Source organism: Piliocolobus tephrosceles, chromosome 1, assembly GCF_002776525.5.
Source record: "Piliocolobus tephrosceles isolate RC106 chromosome 1, ASM277652v3, whole genome shotgun sequence".
In the NCBI taxonomy this organism is placed as follows: Eukaryota; Metazoa; Chordata; class Mammalia; order Primates; family Cercopithecidae; genus Piliocolobus; species Piliocolobus tephrosceles.
Genome location: NC_045434.1, coordinates 84140765 through 84164081, shown reverse-complemented (window position 1 = coordinate 84164081; position 23317 = coordinate 84140765). Strand labels below are relative to the sequence as shown.

The following is a 23317-nucleotide window of genomic DNA, read 5'->3' as shown; positions in this document are numbered from 1 at the left end:
TAACTGATGTAGAATTCTGTCAGTATTTTAACTGATAAAAAGTGATACTGATGAGCAGGCTGAGTAATAACCCTGAAAGTTGGTAAGATTAGTAAGAAAATAACAGGAAATTCGCCCTTAGAGATCTTTATCTGTCAGTACTTGTAGCAACCCAAAGATGAACAAACGTATAGGGAAAAGCAAAAAGGGTTCCCATGATGACAGATGTGGTGGCAGTGAAAGTAAATCCTTCATTATTTATTTCTTTGGAGAAATTTGAAAACACAAAGAAGAAACTAGTAATCACTTTTGTTCTGTTACCCAGAATTAATAACATTTTGGCCAAGTTTTTGGTTTTAGTTTTTTTTTAAACTAAAAAAAAAAGAAAACAAACAAAAACCCTTAGAAGTGAAGCACAAATATATTCCTTGTAAAACAAATAATAGCATATTACAGATAAAGCCAAAGCGTTCTTTTACCACCCAAGTCCATCCTTTCTCTACCTCCCAGAGGTCATTATTTTAAAATACTATTTCTTCATTAAACATTCTTTTGTTTGTTTTTATGTATTTAGGAGATAAGGTGCAGATTACTTACATGCGTATATTGCATTGTGGTGAAGTACCCATCTAGTGAACCCGTCACCCAAATACTGAACATTGGACCCAATAGGCAACTTTTCAACCCTCACCCCCTTCCCACCCTCCCACCTTTTATAGTCTGCAATGTATTATTCCACTCTGTATGTCCATGTGTACTCATGGTTTAGCTTCCACTTGTAAATGAGAACATGTGGTATTGGGCTTTCTGAGTTTTTTCACTTAGGATAATGATCTCCCATTCCATTCATGTTGCTGCAGAAGATAAGATTTCATATATGTATGTGTGTGTATATACATGCACACACATACATATATACATATGTGTATACACATACCACATTTGCTTTATTCAGTCCTGTGTTAATGGACAGCAAGATTGATTCTATGACTTTGCTATTGGGAATAGTGCTGTAATAAACATATGAGTACAGGTATCTTTTTGATATAATGATTTTTTTTCCTTTGGGTAGATACCCAGTAGTAGTATTGCAGGATGAAATGGTAGTTCTGAGAAATCGATGTACTGTTTTCCATAAAGATTATACTGATTTACATTCCTGTTAATAGTGTATACTTTTTCCTTTTTATCTACATCCCCCCAGAGGTAATTATTGTATAGTAATATCCTGTTTGACAAAGTATCTGGGAGATTTAATGTCACATGTATCACTGGGATATGTGCTAGCATCCATTATATTCAACATCTTAGTTTTTACTTATAATTTCCCTAAGACTGAATTGCCTTACTGTCACTGGTTGAATTTCTCAAGGAGTAAATACCGGGATTGAGTTTATTGTGCAGATATTTGTTAGGGATTTCTTTTGAGATCAACACCTGTAGAAGGGAAGGGAGGGAAATAGGATTTGTAAAGTTGTCCCATCAGCCTCAGTTGATTCCACTGGGAGCTCTGTAGCAGAAATGGCTCTTGAGAAGTGTCCTACATTGGATCAAAATGTCTAGACCATTATACACCTGCCTCTACTAGTCAGTGGACATGGACTACCCCTGAAGGACATGGCCTTAGACTGGTAGGCTTTCTTCAGCTGATGCAAACCCTGAAGGTGTGATAGCGTTCCCGGCTGCTAGAGCAACAAATCCTGTTATTACAAAATAGTAAATAATTATGTTCTGTTTAGCAGAAATAACAACTGTAGTCAGTTTGCTGTTTCAGAGTTAGAACCTTTAAAAAATTGAATTAAAGTTTGTACTTTTTTTTTTAAATGAAGCTAGATATTTTGGGGAAGAATTGTGAAAAGGACAAATAACTGGGTTAGCTTTCATTACAGCTGGAAGTGGCAAAATTGAAAATAAAACAGTATAATTTAAAATCAAATATTTTATTGAATTAACAAGTATTAATATATTCTGTTTCTGAGACAAGATGGAATAGACTCATTTCTCCCTGTTCTCTGTGAAGTACAGCTAAAGATTCTGGACATTATATATAAAACAAGCATTAGAAGAATCCAAAAGGTAGAGAGTATAAGGTAGACCAGCTAGGGACCTCAGGACCTTAGAGTATAAGACCCCTTTTGGAGGTCAGTGTTATGCTGATAGAAAAACCTGACAAGGACCATACAAAGAAAGTTTAAGATAAATATTCCTCAAGCATTTAGATGCAAATATCTTTAACAAAATATTAGCAAATACAATTCAGCAGTATTTTAAAAGAATTATATACCATGCCCAAGTGTGATTTATTGTTGGGATGCAAGACTGATTCCATATTTGAAAGGTACGCTCCTCAAACTATTTGAGAAAACTTTTATCTTTCAGGCAGAAATTCTGCGTTGAAACTTTTAAGGAAGAATTCACTTTAAAATAGAAATTGTATTTCTATGCTTGAATAAGCGTATCTTTTTTTAAAAAAAACATTTATAAAAACCCTTCTGACCATGACTTATCCATCTTTGGAAAACAAGACCTACCAGTGATGCTTAATAAATTACAAATGAGAAGCAAAATTCCTTTTTTTAAATTTGTGTATTGTTGATGCTTTAAAACAATTTTTTCAGAGGTTTATGTCCAACTTATTTACCTTATTCTGTTTCAAGCCATATGTCAAATATATAATTAATGAGATATGGGTTACTCAAAGGTGCTAGGAAGCCTCCTCTCTTTCTATACCTGGGCAGAAAGGTATAATAATATAATAATTGTCCAGTAATTTCACATTTACCATTTACAGACTTTGCTAGTTTATCACCAACAACTGTACAAGTTCATCATTTACAGACTTTGCTAGTTTATCAACAACCTCCTAAATTAATGAATTAACTACTGCTCTCAATCTGTTCTATAAATTTTACTTCTTTCTTCACATTTGTTCAGTGAGTACTGACTTCGCTCATTAAGAGATGTCCTTACTCATTTTATGAGGAGACACAGTATAGTTTACAGAAACACTGTCTTGAGAGTTAAACCTTTTAAAAAAATCTTTTAAAAATATTTTTATTTATTTATTGAGGCAGAGTCTTGCTCTGTTGCCCAGGCCGGAGTGCAGTGTTGTGATCTTGGCTCACTGCAGCCTCTGCCTCCTGGGCTCAAGGGATCCTCCCACCTTAGCCTGGGAATAGCTGGGACTACAGGCACATGTCACCACACTCAGCTAATTTTTGTATTTTCTGTAGAAACAGGGTCTCATTATGTTGCTCAGGCTAGTCTCAAACTCCTGGGCTCAAATGATCTGCCTGCCTCGGCCTCCCAAAGTGCTGGGATTACAGGTGGAGCCACTGCACTGGGCTGAGAGTTAAACCTTTCCAAGGCTATTAACAAAGAATGAGATATTATAAATGTATTAAATATATAGAAGTGGAAAAAATACATATTTTAAGTGGAAAAGCAATATGAAAAATCAGCCTTATAATATGATTTCATTGTAATAAAATTTTCTGTCAAGGATAAATAAGAAACCCTTAATAATGATCTACTTAAGACAGAAGGACTGGGTGTATTTGAAGGAGAAAAGGGAACTTGAATTTGTTCATTTTTTACTTTGTGTAGTACTTTACTAAGAGTAACAATAATTATAAAATTATAAAAATAATTGTTGAAGTTGAGTATAGAGTATATTAGGAGGCAGGGGTTTTTATTCTAGTTTCTCTACCCTTGTATACGTTTGAAAGTTTATGTTATAAATAGTTTATATTGTTTGTTTTCTTATTTTAATTAATGTTTTTGAAGAGACAGAGTCTTGCTCTGTGGCCCAGGCTAGAGTGCAATGGTGTGATCTTAGCTCACTTCAGCCTTAAACTCCTAGGCTCATGTGATCTTCCTGCCTCAGCCTTCCAAGTAGCTAGGACTACAAAGGTGCATGCCACCAGCCTGGCAGATTTTTTTTTTTTTTCCCCTGTACAGACAGGGTCTTTCTATGCCAGGCAGGCTGGTTTCAAACTTCAGGCCTCAAGTAATCCTCTCACCTCACTTCCCAAAGCATGGGACTGCGGATATGAGCCACCACTCCTGGCCTATTATTTTTATTTTTTAAAAATAATTTTTTTAGTTAAACAGTTTAACATAGATTAGAACTCAAAGTTTAATATGTTCTGTTGACTAAAGTCTTTGGAACTTTTTTTAGTTTTGAGTTATTGGTCAAATTAAATAATGAATATTTATTAAATTCTAGCTAGAATGTTTATAAAATTTCAGATTGCTCTTATAGGGAGATAAAGCCAGGAGAAAGTAGTCTCCTAGACCCTGGCAGTCTTTACAAGCTCTCTAAAATGTTAGCAGTAAACCATAACCTCAGGTCGGTTAAATCATAAAACAGGACTTAGTAGGAAGTATGTAAAGTGCTTTCTGTTTTCCCCTTAAAAAGAACCAGAACGGCTAGGTGCAGTGGCTCATGCCTGTAATCCCAGCACTTTGGGAGGCCAAGGTGGGAGGATCACGAGGTCAGGAGAGGAGACCATCCTGGCTAACACAGTGAAACCCTGTCTCTACTGAAAATACAAAAAATTAACTGGGCCTGGTGGCGCTCACCTGTAGTCCTAGCTACTCGGGAGGCTAAGGCAGGAGAATTGCTCGAATCCAGGAGGCAGAGGTTGTAGTGAGCTGAGATTGTGCCTCTGCACACCAGCCTGGGCGACAGAGCAAGAAAAAAGAACCAAAGCATAGTGTTGTAGATTTTAGTAATTTAATTGTTTTGTGTATCATGGCTGTTGAATTTACCTTGTGAGAAACAATAATCACTTATTATATATAGCATACTGTATGATAATGTTTTTAGTGTATCTGGAATATGGTGTAGCCATTAAGAAAAAATTAGGTAGATTTCTATGTACTGATACGGAAGGATGTTCAAATTCATTGTTACTTGAAAAAAAAAAAAAAAAAACAACTTACAGAGCACTATAATCTCATTTGTATAAAGACCAAAACATATAGGAGAGGTGGAATACCATGTGAATATATAATCTCTGTGTGCACGCATTCATGCTTATATAGACACAAATTTTCTGAAAGGATTCTGACCAAAGAGTTAATAATGATAACCTCTGGACACAACAGTTGGTCAGTGAAACTATGGGAACATGACTCAGGGAGACTTTTACTTACTTTTACTTTCTTAGAGTTATCTTTGAAGTTTCTGTCATAGTGTTATTTTTGTTTCTTTTTAGTTAAAAATTAAGGAGAATGTATTACAAATTATGATATATAAAATTAATTTTTAGGCTGGGTGTGGTAGCTCATACCTGTAATCCTAGCACTTTGAGGGGGCGGAAGATTGCTTGAGCCCAGTAGTATAAGACCAACCTGAGCAAGATAGTGAGACCTCGTCTCTAGAAAGAAATTAAAAAATTAGCTGGTCGTAGTGGTGTGCACCTGTAGTCCCAGCTACTCGAGAGGCAAAGGTGGGAGGATCACTTGAGCCCAGGAGCCTGGGCTGCAGTGAGCTGTGATCGTACCACTGTACTCCAGCTTGGGCAATAGAGTGAGATCCTGTATCAAAAAAAAAGAGTTAAAAAATTACTTTTTATTTTTGTTTATATATTTCTAAGGTTCTCCAGGATATACTTTTATAGTAGTGGAAATATATTCTCAGAATAAACTACAACTTTAAAAAAACAATTTGAAAAACCAATCCATTAGATAAAATGGACAAGGGAAGTGAACAATTAAAAGACAAAGTTCAGGTGTTCAGTAAGTGTATGTAAAGCTATTTATCTGCACCTGTAATTAGGAATATATTAATTAAAGGAATAATGATATTATTTCACACCCATCGTGTTGGCAACCACTTAAAAGTCTAATAATGTCACATGTAGTTGAGGATATGGGGAAAAGCAGAGCTTTTATATTCTGGGTGGAGATAGTAATTGGTATAGCACTCAGGAAAGAAAATTGGCTAAATGGTGAAGTTGAAATTTGCATTTAGCATTTCTGCTTCTAAGTATATACAGTGGAGAAACTCTTGCACATTTGTACAAATATGTTTATTCCAACATTGTATAATAATAATACAAAACTGGAAATAACCTATGTTTCTCCATGGTTATTGCATAAATAAATTATAGTGCGTTCAAACAATGGTATGCTATAGCAGTTAAAAGAAGAACAGTCATTCTTGAGAAAAAAAAAAAAAACAAATTGCAAAAGGATAGATAAAATTATACCATTCACATAAATTTTTTCGTTTTCTTTTTCTTTCTTTGTTTTGAGACAAGGTCTCACCCTGTCACCCAGGTTGGAGTGCAGTGATGCTATCTTGGCCCACTGCAACCTGTGCCTCCTGGGTTCAAGCAATTCTCCCGCCTTAGCCTCCTGGGTAGCTGGGATTATAGGTGTATGCCACCACACCCTGCTGATTTTTGTATTTTTTTAGAGACAGGGTTTCACTCTGTTGCCCAGGCTGATCTGAACTCCTGAGCTCAAGCAGTCTGCCCGCCTCGGCATCCCAGAGTGCTGGGATTATAGGCATGAGCCACTGCACCTGGCCCATGAACATTTTCAAAACATAAAACAAATCTGTTGTTTATAGACATACACATGTGTGATCAAGTCATATAATTGGACTATCCACTGACTTCAGATTATTAATTACAATGGGAGAAAGGGAAGAGAATGGGTTTGCAGTTTGGAGTAGGAAGGCTACAATTTACATGTTATTTCTTTAAAAAGATCAGAAGTAATATGGCAAAATGTAGACATTTATATTATCTGGATGGTGGGTTGGTCCGTAGTTCTTAAATTATTATGTGTGTTTTTCTGATTGTTTTGAACTATAAAAGTGGTTTTTAATATAAAATATATTTTTAAAAGTTACTATTCCAGTAGCCCAGTTTCTGAGGGTGGTTTGAAACTTGTGTTATTGAAATGTCTTATAATATCAGGTGTATTCCTTTTCCATAACAGAAATAATATAATAAACATAGTAATTCTTTGTGTATTTCCTAGTTTTATATAAAGTATACTCTAAAATTTTTCTTTTTGCATTTCAGACAGCATGTTTTCGTGAAGAAAGAGATGTATTAGTGAATGGAGACAATAAATGGATTACAGCCTTGCACTATGCTTTCCAGGATGACAATAACTTAGTAAGAATCATTTTTGTATTTCTATATACTTACTATTTTTTTGTTGGAAGAATTAGAATTATTTTTATTTAAACATCATTTAAATGTAGATTTCATATAAAAAACCAAACACCACATGTTCTCACTCATAGGTGGGAACTGAACAGTGAGAACACTTGAACACAGGAAGGGGAACATCACACACCGGGGCCTGTCGGGGGGTGAGGGGAGGGGGCAGGGATAGCATTAGGAGATATACGTAATGTAAACGACAAGTTAATGGGTGCACCACACCAGCATGGCACATGTGTACATATGTAACAAACCTGCACGTTGTGCACATGTACCCTAGAACTTAAAAGTATAATTTAAAAAAAAAAGAAAATTAACAGCATTTCACACAGGGTAACTTGTTCACTTGATATGTGGGTGTTTTTTTTTCTCCCTGGAAATTTGATACCTTTTCATTGGAAATCTTTATAAAAGCTTAAAAAGCAAGTCAAAGCTAAATCCAAACATACAATTGCTATTAGTTAAGTTCTGTAGAAGGCCTTCAGGAGTTTTTCATGATACCTTTAATACCAGTACCATTCCTCTTCCCCTGCTCCTGTTGAAGTCCAGCTAGCACTTTAAAATTGTGCTCAAATTCATCTTAAAATAATCATTTCCAGAATTTCCCATTGAAATTAATCTTTCTCATCTCATTCTAACTTTACATTTTTAAATTATTTTTATTACATAACACGTGTGTATATATCTCTGATTTTTTTTTGATACCACTTTAAAAAACATTTAAATAGGCTGGAATGTCGTGGCTCACACCTGTAATCCCAGCACTTTGGGAGGCCGAGGTGGGCGGATCATGAGGTTGAGAGATTGAGACCATCCTAGCTAACATGGTGAAACCCCGTCTCTACTAACAATACAAAAAATTAGCCGGATGTGGTGGCGGGCACCTCTAGTCCCAGCTACTCAGGAGACTGAGGCAGAAGAATGGCTTGAACCCGGGAGGTGGAGGTTGCAGTGAGCCGAGATTGTGCCACTGCACTCCAGCCTGGGTGACAGAGCGAGACTCAGTCTCAAAAAAAAAAAAATTTTTTTTTTAAAATAAGTTACATGGACTGTACCATCTTTAGATAAAGTAAAATTAAAGATTTTTCCAACCCCACTGGAAACAAGGAAAAAAAATAAAGGTTTATGCAACTCTATAATACTCATGGATTTGTCTGATTTCAGGCCAGATCTAGGTGTTCAAATAATGTCATTACTTGTCTTTTATATACCCTACATGCTTATAGAGTATAATAACGTTTTATTAAACTGTAGATGGTGACCCATTAGTGGACAATAACATCAATTAAGTCAGTTACAAGCAGGAATTTTTTTCTTTTTCTTTTTTTTTTAATTTTAAAGAGACAAGATCTTACTCTGTTGCTCAGGCTGGATCTTGCTCTGTTGCCCAATTAGAGCTCACTCTGCCTCTGACTCCTGGGCTCAAGCAACCCTCCCACCTCAGCCTCTTGAGTAACTGGAACTACAGGTGTGTGCCACTGTGCCCCACTAACTTAATTTTTTTTTTTTTAAGTAAAAATGGGGTCTCAGTTTGTTGCTCAGGCTCATCTTGAACTTTTGACTTCAAGTGATCCTATCAGCTTGACCTCCTAAGGTGTGTGGATTATAGCCATGAGCCACCATGCCCAGCCATAAGCAACATTTTTGAAGATTAAATAGAATAGAAAATGACAGAGTTAATGACAAGTAGTAAGAGTGAATATGGTCTCATGCCACATTTCTTTTATAATATACTGAATTATCAAATTATCATATAAGCCATATATATTATTGTGGGTTATAGTGAGAATTGTTTAAAAGCCATAGCATAAAGAGTTTTGTATGCGCTAGTTGCATAGTTGTTAAATTGAATATAATGATGTTTTAACTGGATTTATTCTATTTAATATACAAAATTTTAGGGGTGAATGTATCATGCAAATATAATCTGCATGGGTTTGTTAACAACACTTGCAAGAGCAGATTAAAACACATCCCACATCTTTGCCTAGAAAAATTATAGCAATGTATCAAGATAATTTTCAAAATGTTTTCAAATAATGAATAAAATCCACTATGACATTGTATTCTGTATTAGATAAAGGTAACACTGCAGATTTGTGCATTGCTTAAAAATCTACATTTTGGTATAAATATAGAAAAATTATATAATTTTGTAGATATATTAATAGAAGTAAATTACTCAAATACCAAATTTTATATAGCAAAAAAAGCCTGAACTGTGATTTATCTCTCTCCTCTCGTTTAGTTTTATTTGCATTCTTTTGTATTTGACATTAGGGTTAACATTTCTTTTTCAAAGACATTTCTCAGGGAAAAATAGTCTGTATATACCACTCAGTAATTACTAAAATAGAATTAAAGACATAACTGGAGGAAGAATGAAACACTGTAGCAGTCAAATCTCCTATAACTTGCCAGTGTTTCTTTAGTTTAGGGGAGCCTTCATCATATATTCATCTCAAGAGTCAGAGGTCTTGGTTATCATCAAAGATTTCCTTTTGAACATTTTTGCAATATTAGAAAATAAAATCATTAAAAAATGTTGACAAAGCTAATTTTAGATACCATAAAAGGAAATTTTATTATATATAATTATTTTTCAAAGTAATGTTTAACCCTGATAGCTTTTCAATTGCCAAGTAAAGAACATAATTTATAATGTTATACAGTTTGAGAAAGCTGTGGCAAATAACTTTCATTTCTAACCTACTTGCCACTATAGTTTATGAAAAAATTTGCAATTACAGCAAGTAGACCTTTTGTGTGTTTCAGAAAAAGGCACATAATTTAATGAATGGTAGATATGTGATTAGATCATTTTTTTCTTTAAAAAAAGCTCGTTAAATACAAAGCTGCTTGGTTGTGTCAACATTGACACGTAAAATTTTTGTCACTTACATAACACTAGAATATAATGAACCAGTGAAATTTGTTCGTTCTGTACTTTCTTATTCGTTGTTTCCTGATTAGTTATTTTATGGTTGAGGAAAAAAAGGAAAATACCTTGAATTGACATACGTAACTTGTTTAAAAGGTGCAAGATACTTGAATTTTAAATTAATTGCAGTAACTCATATGAACTCTAAATTCTTTATAGGAATCCAATTTGTGAAGACAGAAATTATTAGAAAAGTATCTTTTTTTAGAAAAGTATTTTTTAATAGTAAACAAAAAGAAAGCAAGGAGGAATAACTATAAGGTGAGCCTCTAAAGATTAACTGTTAATCTCTTTGTTATGGCAGCATGGGAATTAAAAGAGTTTCCTGATGTTCCTACGACGACTTCTAGAATCGTATCTGTTCTTTGAAATGCTCATTTTGGGGCACGTAACTCGTTTATTGCATGTTTTCAGATGTTTTAGCATTGTTTCCTTGGACTGGAAACAATCTCCAAAGCTGTGATGGTCTTTTTAGTAATTCGACCAGTGATTCCTAAAATCAGTGATTGTTGCTTTGGCTTTCATTTCCCTAGTGACTATTGAAGTTCAGCATGTATTAACTGGCTGATTGTGTTGCCTCTTATGTGAATTATCTGTTAATATTCTTAGCCTAGTTTTGTTGGATCATTTGTCCCTCTCTTAACAGTTGGTAGGGGCTCTTTATGTTAGGATTATATCCTTGACCTATTATGAATATTACCTCTCAGTGTATGTTTTTTAAAAACTTGTTTAAAGATGCCTTAGCTACGTTGGGTAATATTTTCAAAGTAGTTTGTGATTAGGAGTACCAGATATTCAATTTTACTATAAAATTAACCGATCTGAACAATATGATATTATAATAATATAGGAATAGGTAACCATAGCAGAATAGATTACCTAGGAACAGATACGAGTATATTTGGGATCTTAAAATATGATGAAGGGACGTTTCATTTGAATTGAGGAGAAAGAATGTATTATTTAACTAGTTATTTTAGACTTTTAGTCTTACAGACTCTGTCTATAAGAAAATAGTCTTCACACTTTAATCAAAAGTAAATTGTCAGGATAAGGTCAGTTCAACGTTAGGCCAGCCCAGCATGGTGGCTCACGCCTATAATCCCAGCACTTTGGGAGGCTGAGGCGGGCAGATCACGAGGTCAGGAGATCAAGACCATCCTGGCCAACATGGTGAAACCCTGTCTCTACTAAAAATACAAAAATTAGCTGGGTGTGGTAGTGCATGCCTGTAATCCCAGCTACTTGGGAGGCTGAGGCATGAGAATCACTTGAACCCAGGAGTCAGGGGTTGCAGTGAACCAAGATCGTGCCACTGCACCGCAGCCTGGTGACAGAGCAAGACTGTCTCAAAACAAACAAACAAACAAAAACGTTAGGTCTAGTAAATACAGCAAGTAGACCAAAGACCAAGATTTTAAATATATTCTGCTTCCCTAATTTTCAAGACTTTAAATATGCGAAATTAGTTTCTTTGGTTTAACACACATTTACTATGTTTATAATTTTAACATACAGTAATAAAAGGAATTTGAATTTTTTCAAGACTCTTTAAATCTTAATGTCAAGTCAGTAATATCCCTGAAACAATATCTTTATTCTGTAATAAAACCTTAATTTCAAGGCATTATTAATGACATTCATGTGTCTTGTACTCACTAGCCTTCATGCTAAGTGCTACATTATCATTATTATAGTTAGGTAGAAGAGAAAATGAAATGTCACAGAGATTAATTTTTCAACTTCCACTTACAACATGGAGTCAGTATTTGAATACAGGTTCCTCTGACTACAATAGCCATTTTTCCACTATGTCTAGTTTTCTCCCTCACTTAAAAATAACATATAATATACACACACACACACGTATATGTAATACATGTTTATAAAGCAATGTCGAACATAAAGTTATAACATCAGCTGTAATCTAACAACCTAGAGAATCCCAGCGAACAGTTTGATGTACTATCCTCATCGTTTCTTTTTTGGCACACCCACATACATACCCATAAGCATCCATATCTAAAATTAGTTGGCTTCTGTTTATTATATACACCTGAGAAAAGCTCATTCTGATATTTACAGTATTAGAAATGGGAAGAGAAACATATGGTGAGAATTACTATATTCTACATAGTAGTGGTTTCTAAATGCTGATCTATAGACTGATGCTGGTTCTGATAAAATTCTTACTGATCCAAGGTAAAATAAGGAAAACATAATGATGATGAATACGAATTTCTTTCAATGTAGGGACGATCCTGTATGCTGAATTTTTTCTTTTATTGTTTTTTTTTTGGGGGGTGGTGGATTCAAATGTTCATTATTCTAAAATCTTGGAAAGCTGTGTTCCATTGTTGGAAGATGATAATAATGATGATATTATCTCTTTGCAAAATACAACAAGAAGAATGGTAACCCTGTGTTGTTCTCTGCCCCAGTGTTTAAAAATTTTGTTTTACTGCTGTATGAAATTTGGAAGTTTTGTAATGACTGCAGATCATCATCTTACACAGTTTCTTGTTAATTAGCTGCATATGTAATTAACTGCATAAATATTTGACCCAGTCCTGTTTGACCTTGGGATACAGTATATTAATCTTTCACTCTTATTAGTTTACTGAGTACATTTTATTTTTTTCATTCACAGTACCTGGTTATGGATTATTATGTTGGTGGGGATTTGCTTACTTTACTCAGCAAATTTGAAGATAGATTGCCTGAAGATATGGCTCGATTTTACTTGGCTGAGATGGTGATAGCAATTGACTCAGTTCATCAGCTACATTATGTACACAGGTAAGACAGTCCTTCATTGTACCTAACTGTGAGTTACTATGTAATATCTAGCAACAAAGGTCTATATCCTGCCAGATTTATGAATTATGGTCTTGGATACATTTATCGTCAACCAAAAAAAATTATTTTCAGATGATTTTGGTTGTTTTGCTTTGTTGTTATTTGTCAGCATTACAGAACCGATGTGCCTGCTTATACATACATGTACGTGTATAGGATCTAAAAGTTCTCACTCCTAGAATAGTAGACATTGGAGACTAGGAAAGGTGGGAGGAGGTGAGGGATGAGAAATTGCCTATGGGTACAGGGTACACTATCAAGTGATGGGTACGCTATATTGCATACCTCACAACTACACAATATGTCCGTGTAGCAAAACTGCACTTGTACCCCCTAAATCTGTTAAAAAAAAAAAAAAAAGTTCTCACTTCCAGTCAGCATTTCTAGAAACTACTTCTTTAAAAACCACTCTTGTTTAAATGTACATATGAATTCCATCTCAAAAGGAGTATGTATTGGTCAGTTTTCTTATAGTTGAGTCTTATATATTTAAATTAGCTGGAATTCTAGACCATAAGTCATAGCTTCATTTGCTAAATAAGTCCTGTATTATATATTTTATGTTTCTCAAGAAAATACTTTCAAGGATTGTGTCAAAAGAGATTTTTTGTATGAAAGTGATAATTTTGATGTTCATAGAGTAATTTATTATAAACTATTAATAATTTACATTTAAAAAATTTAAAAATACCAACATGAATTTGGAAGGACACACAAAAAGTAAGAAATAAATTAAGGATATATGGGATGATTTAAAAGGTACCCTCACATTTTAAGAGGAAAGTAGGAAAGAGCAGAACATTGTTGGTGAATTAATCATTCAAATGAGAGTATCTTTGGATGGTGCAAAATGTGAGAAAGAGAAAGGTGCTGAGGAGAAGTAGGTAAAGGGATACTGCCAAGTTAGAAATAAACTAAACCATTTTCTAAGAGTGCTTTTCAAACTTTGGCATGCATCTGAATCCTATGGAGGAAGCCTGGTTGAAACCCAGATTGTTGAGTCAGCTGCAGAAGTGCTGATTCAGTGGGTTGGGTGGGGCTGGGGAATTGCCATCTCTAACAAGTTCCCAGGTGGTGATGCTGCTGCTGGTATAGTGACCGCACTCTGAGAACTATGCTCTAAGACAGCAGTGACTGTTTCTTTTAAGTTTTGGGTGGTGAGAGTGATCTCTGAGAAGAACATGAATGTGGCAGGAGTAGAATGTTTCTGTTTCAGTGTTTGCTTTTTAAGATGTGGGTGTCTTAATCACTGTTTTATTTAATTAGTATTGAAGTTCTAAGACATTATTAAAGGAAGAATAATGAAACAATTTGTATTTTATCATATCTCTGTTTGGCTCTTGCCTATTCATGTGCTTTTCTCTGTGGGTATCTGATTGTCCATAGTTTTCATTGAAAATAAAGATATGGAAATGCTTTGAAAATTGTAAAGGACAATGCAGTTTTTTTTTTTTTTGTTTTTTTTTTTAAATTTAAATTTTTGTGGAGATGGGGGTCTCACTGTGTTGCTCAGGCTGGTTTTGAACTCCTGGACTCAAGTGATCCTGCCACCTCAGCTTCCCAAAGTGTTGGGATTAGAGGCATGAGCTACCACTCCTGGCCACAGTGCAGCTTTAAAGATGGTATTGTGGTCTCAAGAGTCACTTATATAATGAGAAACCAAAATGCTATTTTGTGGTTTAAACAGTAATCCAAAATCCTAGCTGAGGACTATCATTTAAAAATACTTACAGAAAGTACTATTTCGTTGAATATTTGAAGAATGTTACAAAACATAGAGTCTTAGGCTTGTGGAATTGAGAGACTTTACCCAGTTTATATGTAATTCTTGACAAGGAATAACTACTTCTGAAAATTATATGCCTCGATTGATGAAAGTAAATATGAGGTATTTCTAATATCTTTCATTCTGCCAGGCTTGTTAAGAGATACTGTTATTTGGACTGAAAACCATTTCAACCTTGAGCTATGCTTAAGTATATTTAATTTTACAAGGTACTTTTAAATGAATCATGTTTATTCCATGGTTGGGCAGCTCTAATATTATAAAATTTTATTTTATATTAAGCTGAATTTATTTTCTTTATTTTTTTTGAGACAGAGTTTTGTTCTTGTTTCCCAAGCTGGAGTGCCCTGGTGTGATCTTGGCTCAGCACAACCTTCGCCTCCTGGGTTAAAGCAATTCTCCTGCCTCAGCCTCCCGAGTAGCTGGGATTACATGCGCCGTGAAGCCTGGCTAATTTTTTGTACTTTTAGTAGAGACTGGTTTTCTCCAGGTTGGTCAGGTTGGTCTGGAACTCCCTACCTCAGGTGATCTGCCCGCCTTGGCCTCCCAAAGTGCTGGGATTACAGGTGTGAGCCACCACTCCCAGCCTTGAATTTCTTTTTATTTTAGTCATTGATCCTAGTTTTGCTTTTAGAGTCACATATAATTTATGTGTCTTCTATTTATCATGCTTTCTGAAGTCTTCTTTAGGTTAAACAGCTAAACATCTCTAGTTTCTCTGTTATCACAATCTGAATATACTTCCTATCTTCCTTGTCTTAACCCCACGCCACACACTCTGCCCATTCCCACACCTCTTCTCCCTCCCTCCTTTTCTTTCCTTTTACCTTTCCGTGGATGCTCCATTGTGTTAATGCTCTTCTTAAAATGTTATTCTCATTTTCTGGATAGATTATTTTCAGCAAATGCTTTACTGAGGAAATATTTTTTGAGTCCTCTTTTATAAGTAACGTGCTAAAACTATGTGGAATTGTAAGTAAGTAGGTAAAGCATATAGTTGTGGCTTTTGAAAAGGTTTCAGTTGTTTGGAGACACAAAACCTAAGAGAGAAATAAAACTTAAAATGCCACAAGTTAAATAATCATTTAGGGCCAAAGTGTAAGAGATGACGGAGTGAGTCCAGACTGTGGATTGCTAAATGAGTTATACAAGCAAGTTACAGTGAGCTCAAGAAATGAGTAATAAGTTTATTTCTAATGATCAGTTCTAGTCTTTTTTTTTAACTCTTTGTGTTCTTCACTGTATTCCAACACAAATTCTGTGATTTAGATGTCATCTAAAATGGATGTTGCCCCATTTTATAGATGAGGAAACCCAGCTTCAGAGACATTAGTTAGTAAGTAGCATAGCCTAGATTAAAATCTAAGTTAGGCTTGTTGCAAGATTTATGTTCTTTGCACAACATCGTGTTTTTCATAGAAGACTTTAATGGTGGGGCTTTGAAGAATGAGAAGAGACTGTATGTAGGCAGATAGGAAGGCATTCAAGATAAGTGAATGGTAGGAGAAAAGCACATAAGCAGGCAAATGGTAGTTTTGGAAAATACTTAATAGACTAGTTTGGCTAGAGAAAAGAGTTCATGTTGAGTTTAGTAGGAGATTAATTTTTAAAGACAGATTTTGGTTCTTATCATGGAACTCTTGAATGTTACAGACTTTGTATCTTGGTAGCTAATAAACTACAATGAATTTTAGGCAACGAAATGTTTAGTTATTTTGTGGTAAATTTCATGTCTTCATGTCTTAGAGTTTTATGAAATTTATCAAATTTCCTAATGTTTTATAATTCATGAACTTAAAATATAGGGAAGTGGAGAATACAAAAAGGGAATATTGAGACTCGTGTTTAAGGAAGGAAATACTCTCCTTTTTCTTGTGTTCTTTTTGAGGAAATTTGTTTCTAGACTTGTAAAAGTGTGTTGTTTGTCTTCTATCAGCACAAAAACTTGCATATGAAAAATTTGCACAAAGGTTTAACAGGAGCAATGGAAAGTAGTAAATGGTAGGAATAATTAAACCAAAATATTTCTATTGATATTGAGTAATCAAAAAGCACTGGACTAGGAATCAGAAGATTTAATTCCATCACCTATCAGATTCCCCATCTGTTAAAGGAGGATAATAAATGACATTTACTCTGCTTGTTTTGCCAGGGTATTGGGAAGGTGAGATGAAATGTGTATATGAAAGTGTTTTGACAGTATAGAAAATATGCCATTGTAATTAGGGAAACATCTTTTTGAATTATAAATTTGAGGCATTAAAATTGTTATAAATAAAATAGTTTCATCCTTCAGTTCTATAATTCTAAATACATTTTTCTGTCTAGGTCTATTGAGAATATTTCTTACTCTTCCTTAGTTTTCATTTCTGATTTTCCCTTCCTTTCGTTGGGCAGCATTTTTCATAAGCTTTTGTGTGTGCTAAATTTTACTTAAGAAATGCGGGGATATAAGCATATATTTCTAAATTTGCTTGCATTTCCTAAGGAAAGTTTTGCAACTGCTGGAATACGCTGGCAGTTGTAAAAATGGTTGCCTAAAGAGACTAGGGTGGAGAGAAAATGGGATGGATGGGGTAGGAATGAGAGCTCAATTTCTAAGTGAATACACTTTCATATATACTTTTTAAATTAATAAACTTTCTTATTTACAGCAGTTTTAGGATCATAGAAAAATTGAGTGGAAAATATAGAGTTCCCCTTAGACCTCCTCCCGCCCACCACACACACATGCACAGCCTCCCCCACTATCAACATGCCTTACCAGAGTGTGGCACATTTGTTAACATCGATAACCCTTCATTATCACCTAAGTCCGTAGTTTACATGTTTACATTCGTGTTCTCTGTTGGTGTTGTACATTCTATGGGCTTTGACAAATGCAGAACAACGTATATCCACCATAATAGTATTATGTGGAATAATTTGACTGCCCTAAAAATGTTCTGTGTTCCACCTCTTTAGTCCTCCCGTCCCGCTAACCCCGGAACATGACTGATCTTTTTACTGTCTCATGGGTTTGCCTTTTCTGGAATATCATATAGTTGGAATCATGCAGTTTATAGCCTTTTCAGATCGGCTTCTCTTGCTTAGCAATATTTAAGGTGTGACAGCTCATTTCTTTTTAGTGAGTAACATTCTATTGTCTGCATGTACCGCAGTTTATCCATTTATCTACTTAAGGACATCTTGGTTGCTTCTAAGTTTTAGCAATTGTGAATGAAGCTGCATTTTATATGATTGCTTTTTTTTTTCTTCTCTCTTTTTAGCATTTCAATTATACTTCTATTTTTTTAACTTTTCTTAATGGTTACCCTAGAGTTTGCAATATAAATTTACAACTAATCTCAGCCCACTTTGAAATAATATGGTGCTGCTTCATGGATAGTGAAGTACCGTGTAATAACAGAGTAATCCTAATTTCTGGTTCTTGTCCCTTGTATCATTGCTGTCATTTATTTCATGCATAAGTAAGAATTCATATTTGAATACATCGTTGCCATTCTTTTGAACAAACTGTTATCTTTTAGATTAATTAAAAATAAAAAATAAAAGTTTTTATTTTACCTTCACTTATTCATTCTCTGATGCTGGTCCTCTCTTTACATAGTTCTGTTTCTGATTTATATCATTTTTCTTCTTTTTGAAGAACTTTTAAATTTTTCCTGAAAAGTAGTTTTCCTGGCAACAAATTCCCTCAATTTTTGTTTCTGTCTGAGAAAGTATTTCTCTTTCACTTTTGAAGGATAATTTTGCAGCATATGAAATCATAGGTTGGTGAGGTTTTTTTTTTCTTCTTCTTTTAAATATTTCACTTCACTCTATTCTTACTTGCATGGTTTCTAAGGAATCAGATATAATTGTTATCTTTGTTCCTCTATACGTAAGGTGTTTTTTGCCTCTCGATTCTTTCAGGATTTTTTTCTTTATTTTTTTTTTGTATTCTGTAGTTTGAAAGTGGTGTACCTAGGTATAGTTGTTTTTTTTTTTTTTTTTTTTTGGGGGGGGGGGGTTTCTTTTTTTTTTTTTGTTTTTTTTTTTTTTTTTTTGTGGGGGTGGGGGATTACATTTATCCTGCTTGATACTTTTTGAATTTCCTGACTCTGTGGTTTGATGTAGGAAAATTTTGGAAAATTCTCAGACATTATTGCTTCATTCCTTTCCTTCTAGTATTCCTATTGCATGTAACTCATACCTTTTGTAGTAATCCCACAGTTCTTGGATATTCTGTTCTGTTTTTTTGGTTTTTTTTTCCAGTCTTCTCTTTGCTTTTTTCGTTTTGAAGTTTCTATTATATTCTCAAGCTCAGAGATTCTGTCCTAAGTGATGTCTGGTCTACTAACGAGCTCATCAAAAGTATTATTTATTTCTGTTACAGTGTTTTTGATCTCTAACAGTTCTGATTCTTTCTTAGACTTTCCATCTTATTTATCTGTTCTTGCATGTTGCGTACTTTAACCATAAAGTCTTTAACATATCAATAATAGTTTTTAAAATTCCTGGTCTGATAATTGCAACATTGTTGCCATATCTGACTCATTTTGATGTCTGTCTAGTCTCTTTGTCCCATTTTTAGTATGCCTTGTAATTTTTTGTTGAAAGGCAGACATGTTGTTAACCTTAAATAACAAGATTAGAAAATAAGTATAGACTTTGAGCCCAAAGCTTGAGGATGGCCAAGCTTTTGCCTAATAAATTTTGCATGCTTCACATAGCTCAGGCGGCTTTGAGCTCTTTTTCTTTTCTCAATATATTGGGCAAAAGGAATTGCAGTAAGTAGGCTTTGATTGATACAGTGGCAAGGGACGTGTGTGTGCATGTATGTGTTGGTAAGGGGCCATTCTGTAGTCCTATGATTAGGTCCCAGTCTTTAGTGAGGCTGTGAGACTGCACTGTGAACACCAGGGCTTCTCAGCTTCTCAGTACTCCTGCCACCTCTGTACCTCCCTTCCTGCCTTCCTGCTTAGTTGGGACAGGATGGCTAGAAGGTGCCAGACTTGGGCACTGCCCCTCCTTCTGGAACGTTAGTCTCTGATAATACCCCAGCAGGTTAGGCTCTGAAAAATTCCAGACAAGTTAGACTCTGGTAAAATAGTTTCTCCTGAGGGCAGGCCTTCTTAAGAAGAAAATACTCTGGCATATTTCAGAATGCAGCAGAGATTCTCTTTTCTCCTCCCTCTGTTGGAAGCATGAGGGTATGTTTCTCTGGTATTCACTATGAGGACATGGTTGAGCTCTTGGTGGTAAAACTCAAAAATAAATGTGGGGCCTCCCTATGACTGGGCCACCTTTGGAGTTTTTAGTCTTACAGGCTTGTCCACACTGAACCTGCAGCAATTCTTTAATCACTGTTTAGGTTTTCCTAACCAGGCACTGGTTCCCTGCAAGGTTTCTGCTATAGGTTTTTAAACTGCCAAGTTGTGATTCTCCGTAGCCACCTGTCTGTCCAATTTGGGGACAACAGTTTGCCCTGTGACCTTACTTCTCTTACATATCTAAGAAGAGTTGATTTTTCAGTTCGTTCAGGGTTGTACTTTTTGTTAGGACACTGTGGTGACTTCTGGACTCCTTACATACTGGAAGTGGAAGTCTCCCCATAATCTTTTAAAACTTAGATTTCAAAACAACATGTTTTATCATTGTGATATGGCTCCGATGAGTGGAGGAACACTAGATTCTTTCTCTTGAGTCGAATTAGAAAAAAACAACACGGACACACGTGGAGTAATTTTAAGGAGCAGGGCGTTTAATAGGCAAGAGAGAAGGGGGAGGAAAGAAAGAAAAAGCTCCCCTCTACAGAGACAGAGGAAGGGGGGCTCCAAAGCCAAGAGACAGAACCCCGCTTTCAGGTAGTATCAGCCAGCTATATTGGATGGCTGGAGGAGGTGGTGTCTGATTTGCATAGAGCTCAGGGGATTGGTTTGACCTGGCATTTCATGCACATAGCCCGTGAAAAAACTGGCCCTCCCACCCTCTCTTTTTAATATGCAAATGCAGGGTGCCATGATGTTTCACACACGTGGGGATGTATGGGAGCAGCCATACTGCCAGGCACATGTTAGGGCAAGGGCAAGAGGACAACGGATGGTAATCGCCATGTTAGGTGGACCCAGTTTCTAATGGCTAACATTTGCATATCAAGGTTTGCCAGCCAGAGTCTAAGACCCAAGGCTTTCATGCTAGATAAGAGCTGGAAAAATCTTCCAAGGACCCCTTTTTTTCCTGTCTGTCTGCCTAAAATAATTTCTTAATAACTCATACCTCAATTGAAGGTACAGCAACTAAGAATTTTTTGTTAAAAAAAAAAAAAACAAGTTCTCTTGTAACAATGAAAAGATTTCCAAAGATGCTAATTAAAGTGTTAAATGACTGCCTGGAAAAATAACAGCTTATTTTATTGAGAAACCTAAGAACGTTATGATGTTATAAAGATAAACACTCAAAGGGGCTATTACTATTGTTTTCTACTGAGAATTACCCCAGTAGCCTTCTCCCTTTTGAAGGAGGCGGGGAAATGATGCAGTGGTATTGAGGAGTGAAGAAAAATGATATTAATAGAGCAGCTAATAATACTGGTGAATACTGTTTGGAGGAATTAGAAATAATGAGTGGCTAGTAGATTTGAAATGCTTTAAACATTAAAGATGTCAGTTCTTCCCAAATTAATCTACAGGCTTAGTCTTTATTCTTTTTTTTTTTTCATGTTCTTTTGTGAGGTAGCAAATCTATAGGTTTAATGCAATCTCTCAAAATCCTAGCAAGATTTCTTTAGATAGAGACAAGCTTATTTTAAATTTTATGTGGAAAGGCAATAGAACTGGAGTAGTTAAAAGGATTTTGAAAAGGGAGAATAAAGTGGAAAGAATCACTCTACCAGATATTAAGCCATACTGTATTGCCACCTTAAGACCAAGAGATAATTGCGATGTAATAAGTACACAGTACCAGACCTAGGCTAACACAGGTATTTCCAACTGATTTTGAGAAAAGTGCAAAAGCAAAAATAATCTTCAACAAATGGTGCTCAAATAAGAGACCAAAAAAAAAAAAAACAAAAAAACCCGAAATAACTTCCCCAAAGCTCTCATAAATACAAAAATTAATTCAAAATGGGTCAAGGATTTAAATGTACAACATAAAACTATAAAACTGTTAGAAGAAAATATTGGAGAACATTTTCTGGATCTAGGGCTTGGTAAGGAGTTTTTAGATATGACAAAAAAAAAGTCAATAAAAATGAATAAATAGGACTTCATTAAAATTAAAATTATGTGCTCAATGAAAGACCCTGCTAACACTATAAAAAGACAGGCTACAAAATGGGAGAAAATAGTTGTCAACATATCTTACAAAGGTTTTATATCTAGACTATATAAAGAACTCTCAAAATGCGATTAAAAAGCCCAAGCAATGTAATTACAAAATAGGGAAGAGACAATAGACATTTCACCCAAGAGGAGATAGAGATGGCAAGTAAGCACATGAAAAGATGTTCAATATACTGATATTGAATATTACGGAAATGACAGTTAAAACCATAATGAGATATTATTACCCACCTATTTGAATAGCTAAAATAAAAAAGTAGATAATACTAAATGCTGGCAAGGATATGTAGAAAGTGGATCTCTTACATGTTGCTGGTAGAAATAGAAAATGGCACAGCTACTTTGGAAGACAGTTGGACATTTTTTAAAAAAAGTTAAGCATGTAACATGATCTGACCCATCAGTTACATTCTTGAACATTTATCCCAGACAAGTCAAAATTTATAGTCACAGAAAAATCTGTACTTGCATGTTCATAGTGGCTTTATTTGTAGTAGCACAATACTGGAAACAACCCAGGTATCCTTCAGTGGGTGAATAGTTCAACAAAACTGGTATATCCATGCAGTGGAGTACTACTGAACAATAAAAAGGGATGAACTTCTGATATGTACAGTAACCTAGAGGGGCCTCAAGGGTATTATGCTTTGTGAGAAGAATTAAATCTCAAAATGTTACATACTGTATGTTTCCATTTGTATAACATTCTTGAATGACAAAACTACAGAGATAGAGAACAGATGAATAATTTCCAGGGGACAGGGCCTGGGGGAAAATGAATGGGGAAGTGAGTAGAAATACAAAGAGGCAGTGTGAGGGAGTTCGTTTGTGATAATGGAACAGTTACGTTGTGATTTTGGTGGTAGTTACATGACTCTATACACAGGATAAAATTGCACAGAACTATACATGCACACACACGTACATTTTAAAAATGGCATGTATGGCCGGGCGCGGTGGCTCAAGCCTGTAATCCCAGCACTTTGGGAGGCCGAGACGGGCGAATCACGAGGTCAGGAGATCGAGACCATCCTGGCTAACACGGTGAAACCCCGTTTCTACTAAAAAAATACAAAAAACTAGCCGGGCGAGGTGGCGGGCGCCTGTAGTCCCAGCTACTCAGGAGGCTGAGGCAGGAGAATGGTGTAAACCCAGGAGGCGGAGCTTGCAGTGAGCTGAGATCCGGCCACTGCACTCCAGCCTGGGTGACAGCAAGACTCCGTCTCAAAAAAAA

The 23317-nt window shown here is 35.4% G+C and overlaps 1 protein-coding gene across 2 annotated transcripts in view; it reads left to right on the top strand.

Moving 5' to 3' along the window:
* The window catches only part of CDC42BPA (CDC42 binding protein kinase alpha), a 312993-nt gene that overhangs the window by 102158 nt on the left and 187518 nt on the right, over positions 1 to 23317 (top strand). For both annotated transcript variants that reach the window (XM_023203616.2, XM_023203615.2), the window contains exons 4-5: positions 7023 to 7118; positions 12761 to 12909. In XM_023203616.2, the coding sequence (XP_023059384.2) occupies positions 7023 to 7118; positions 12761 to 12909 (245 nt within the window). The remainder of the gene's footprint in view (positions 1 to 7022; positions 7119 to 12760; positions 12910 to 23317) is intronic.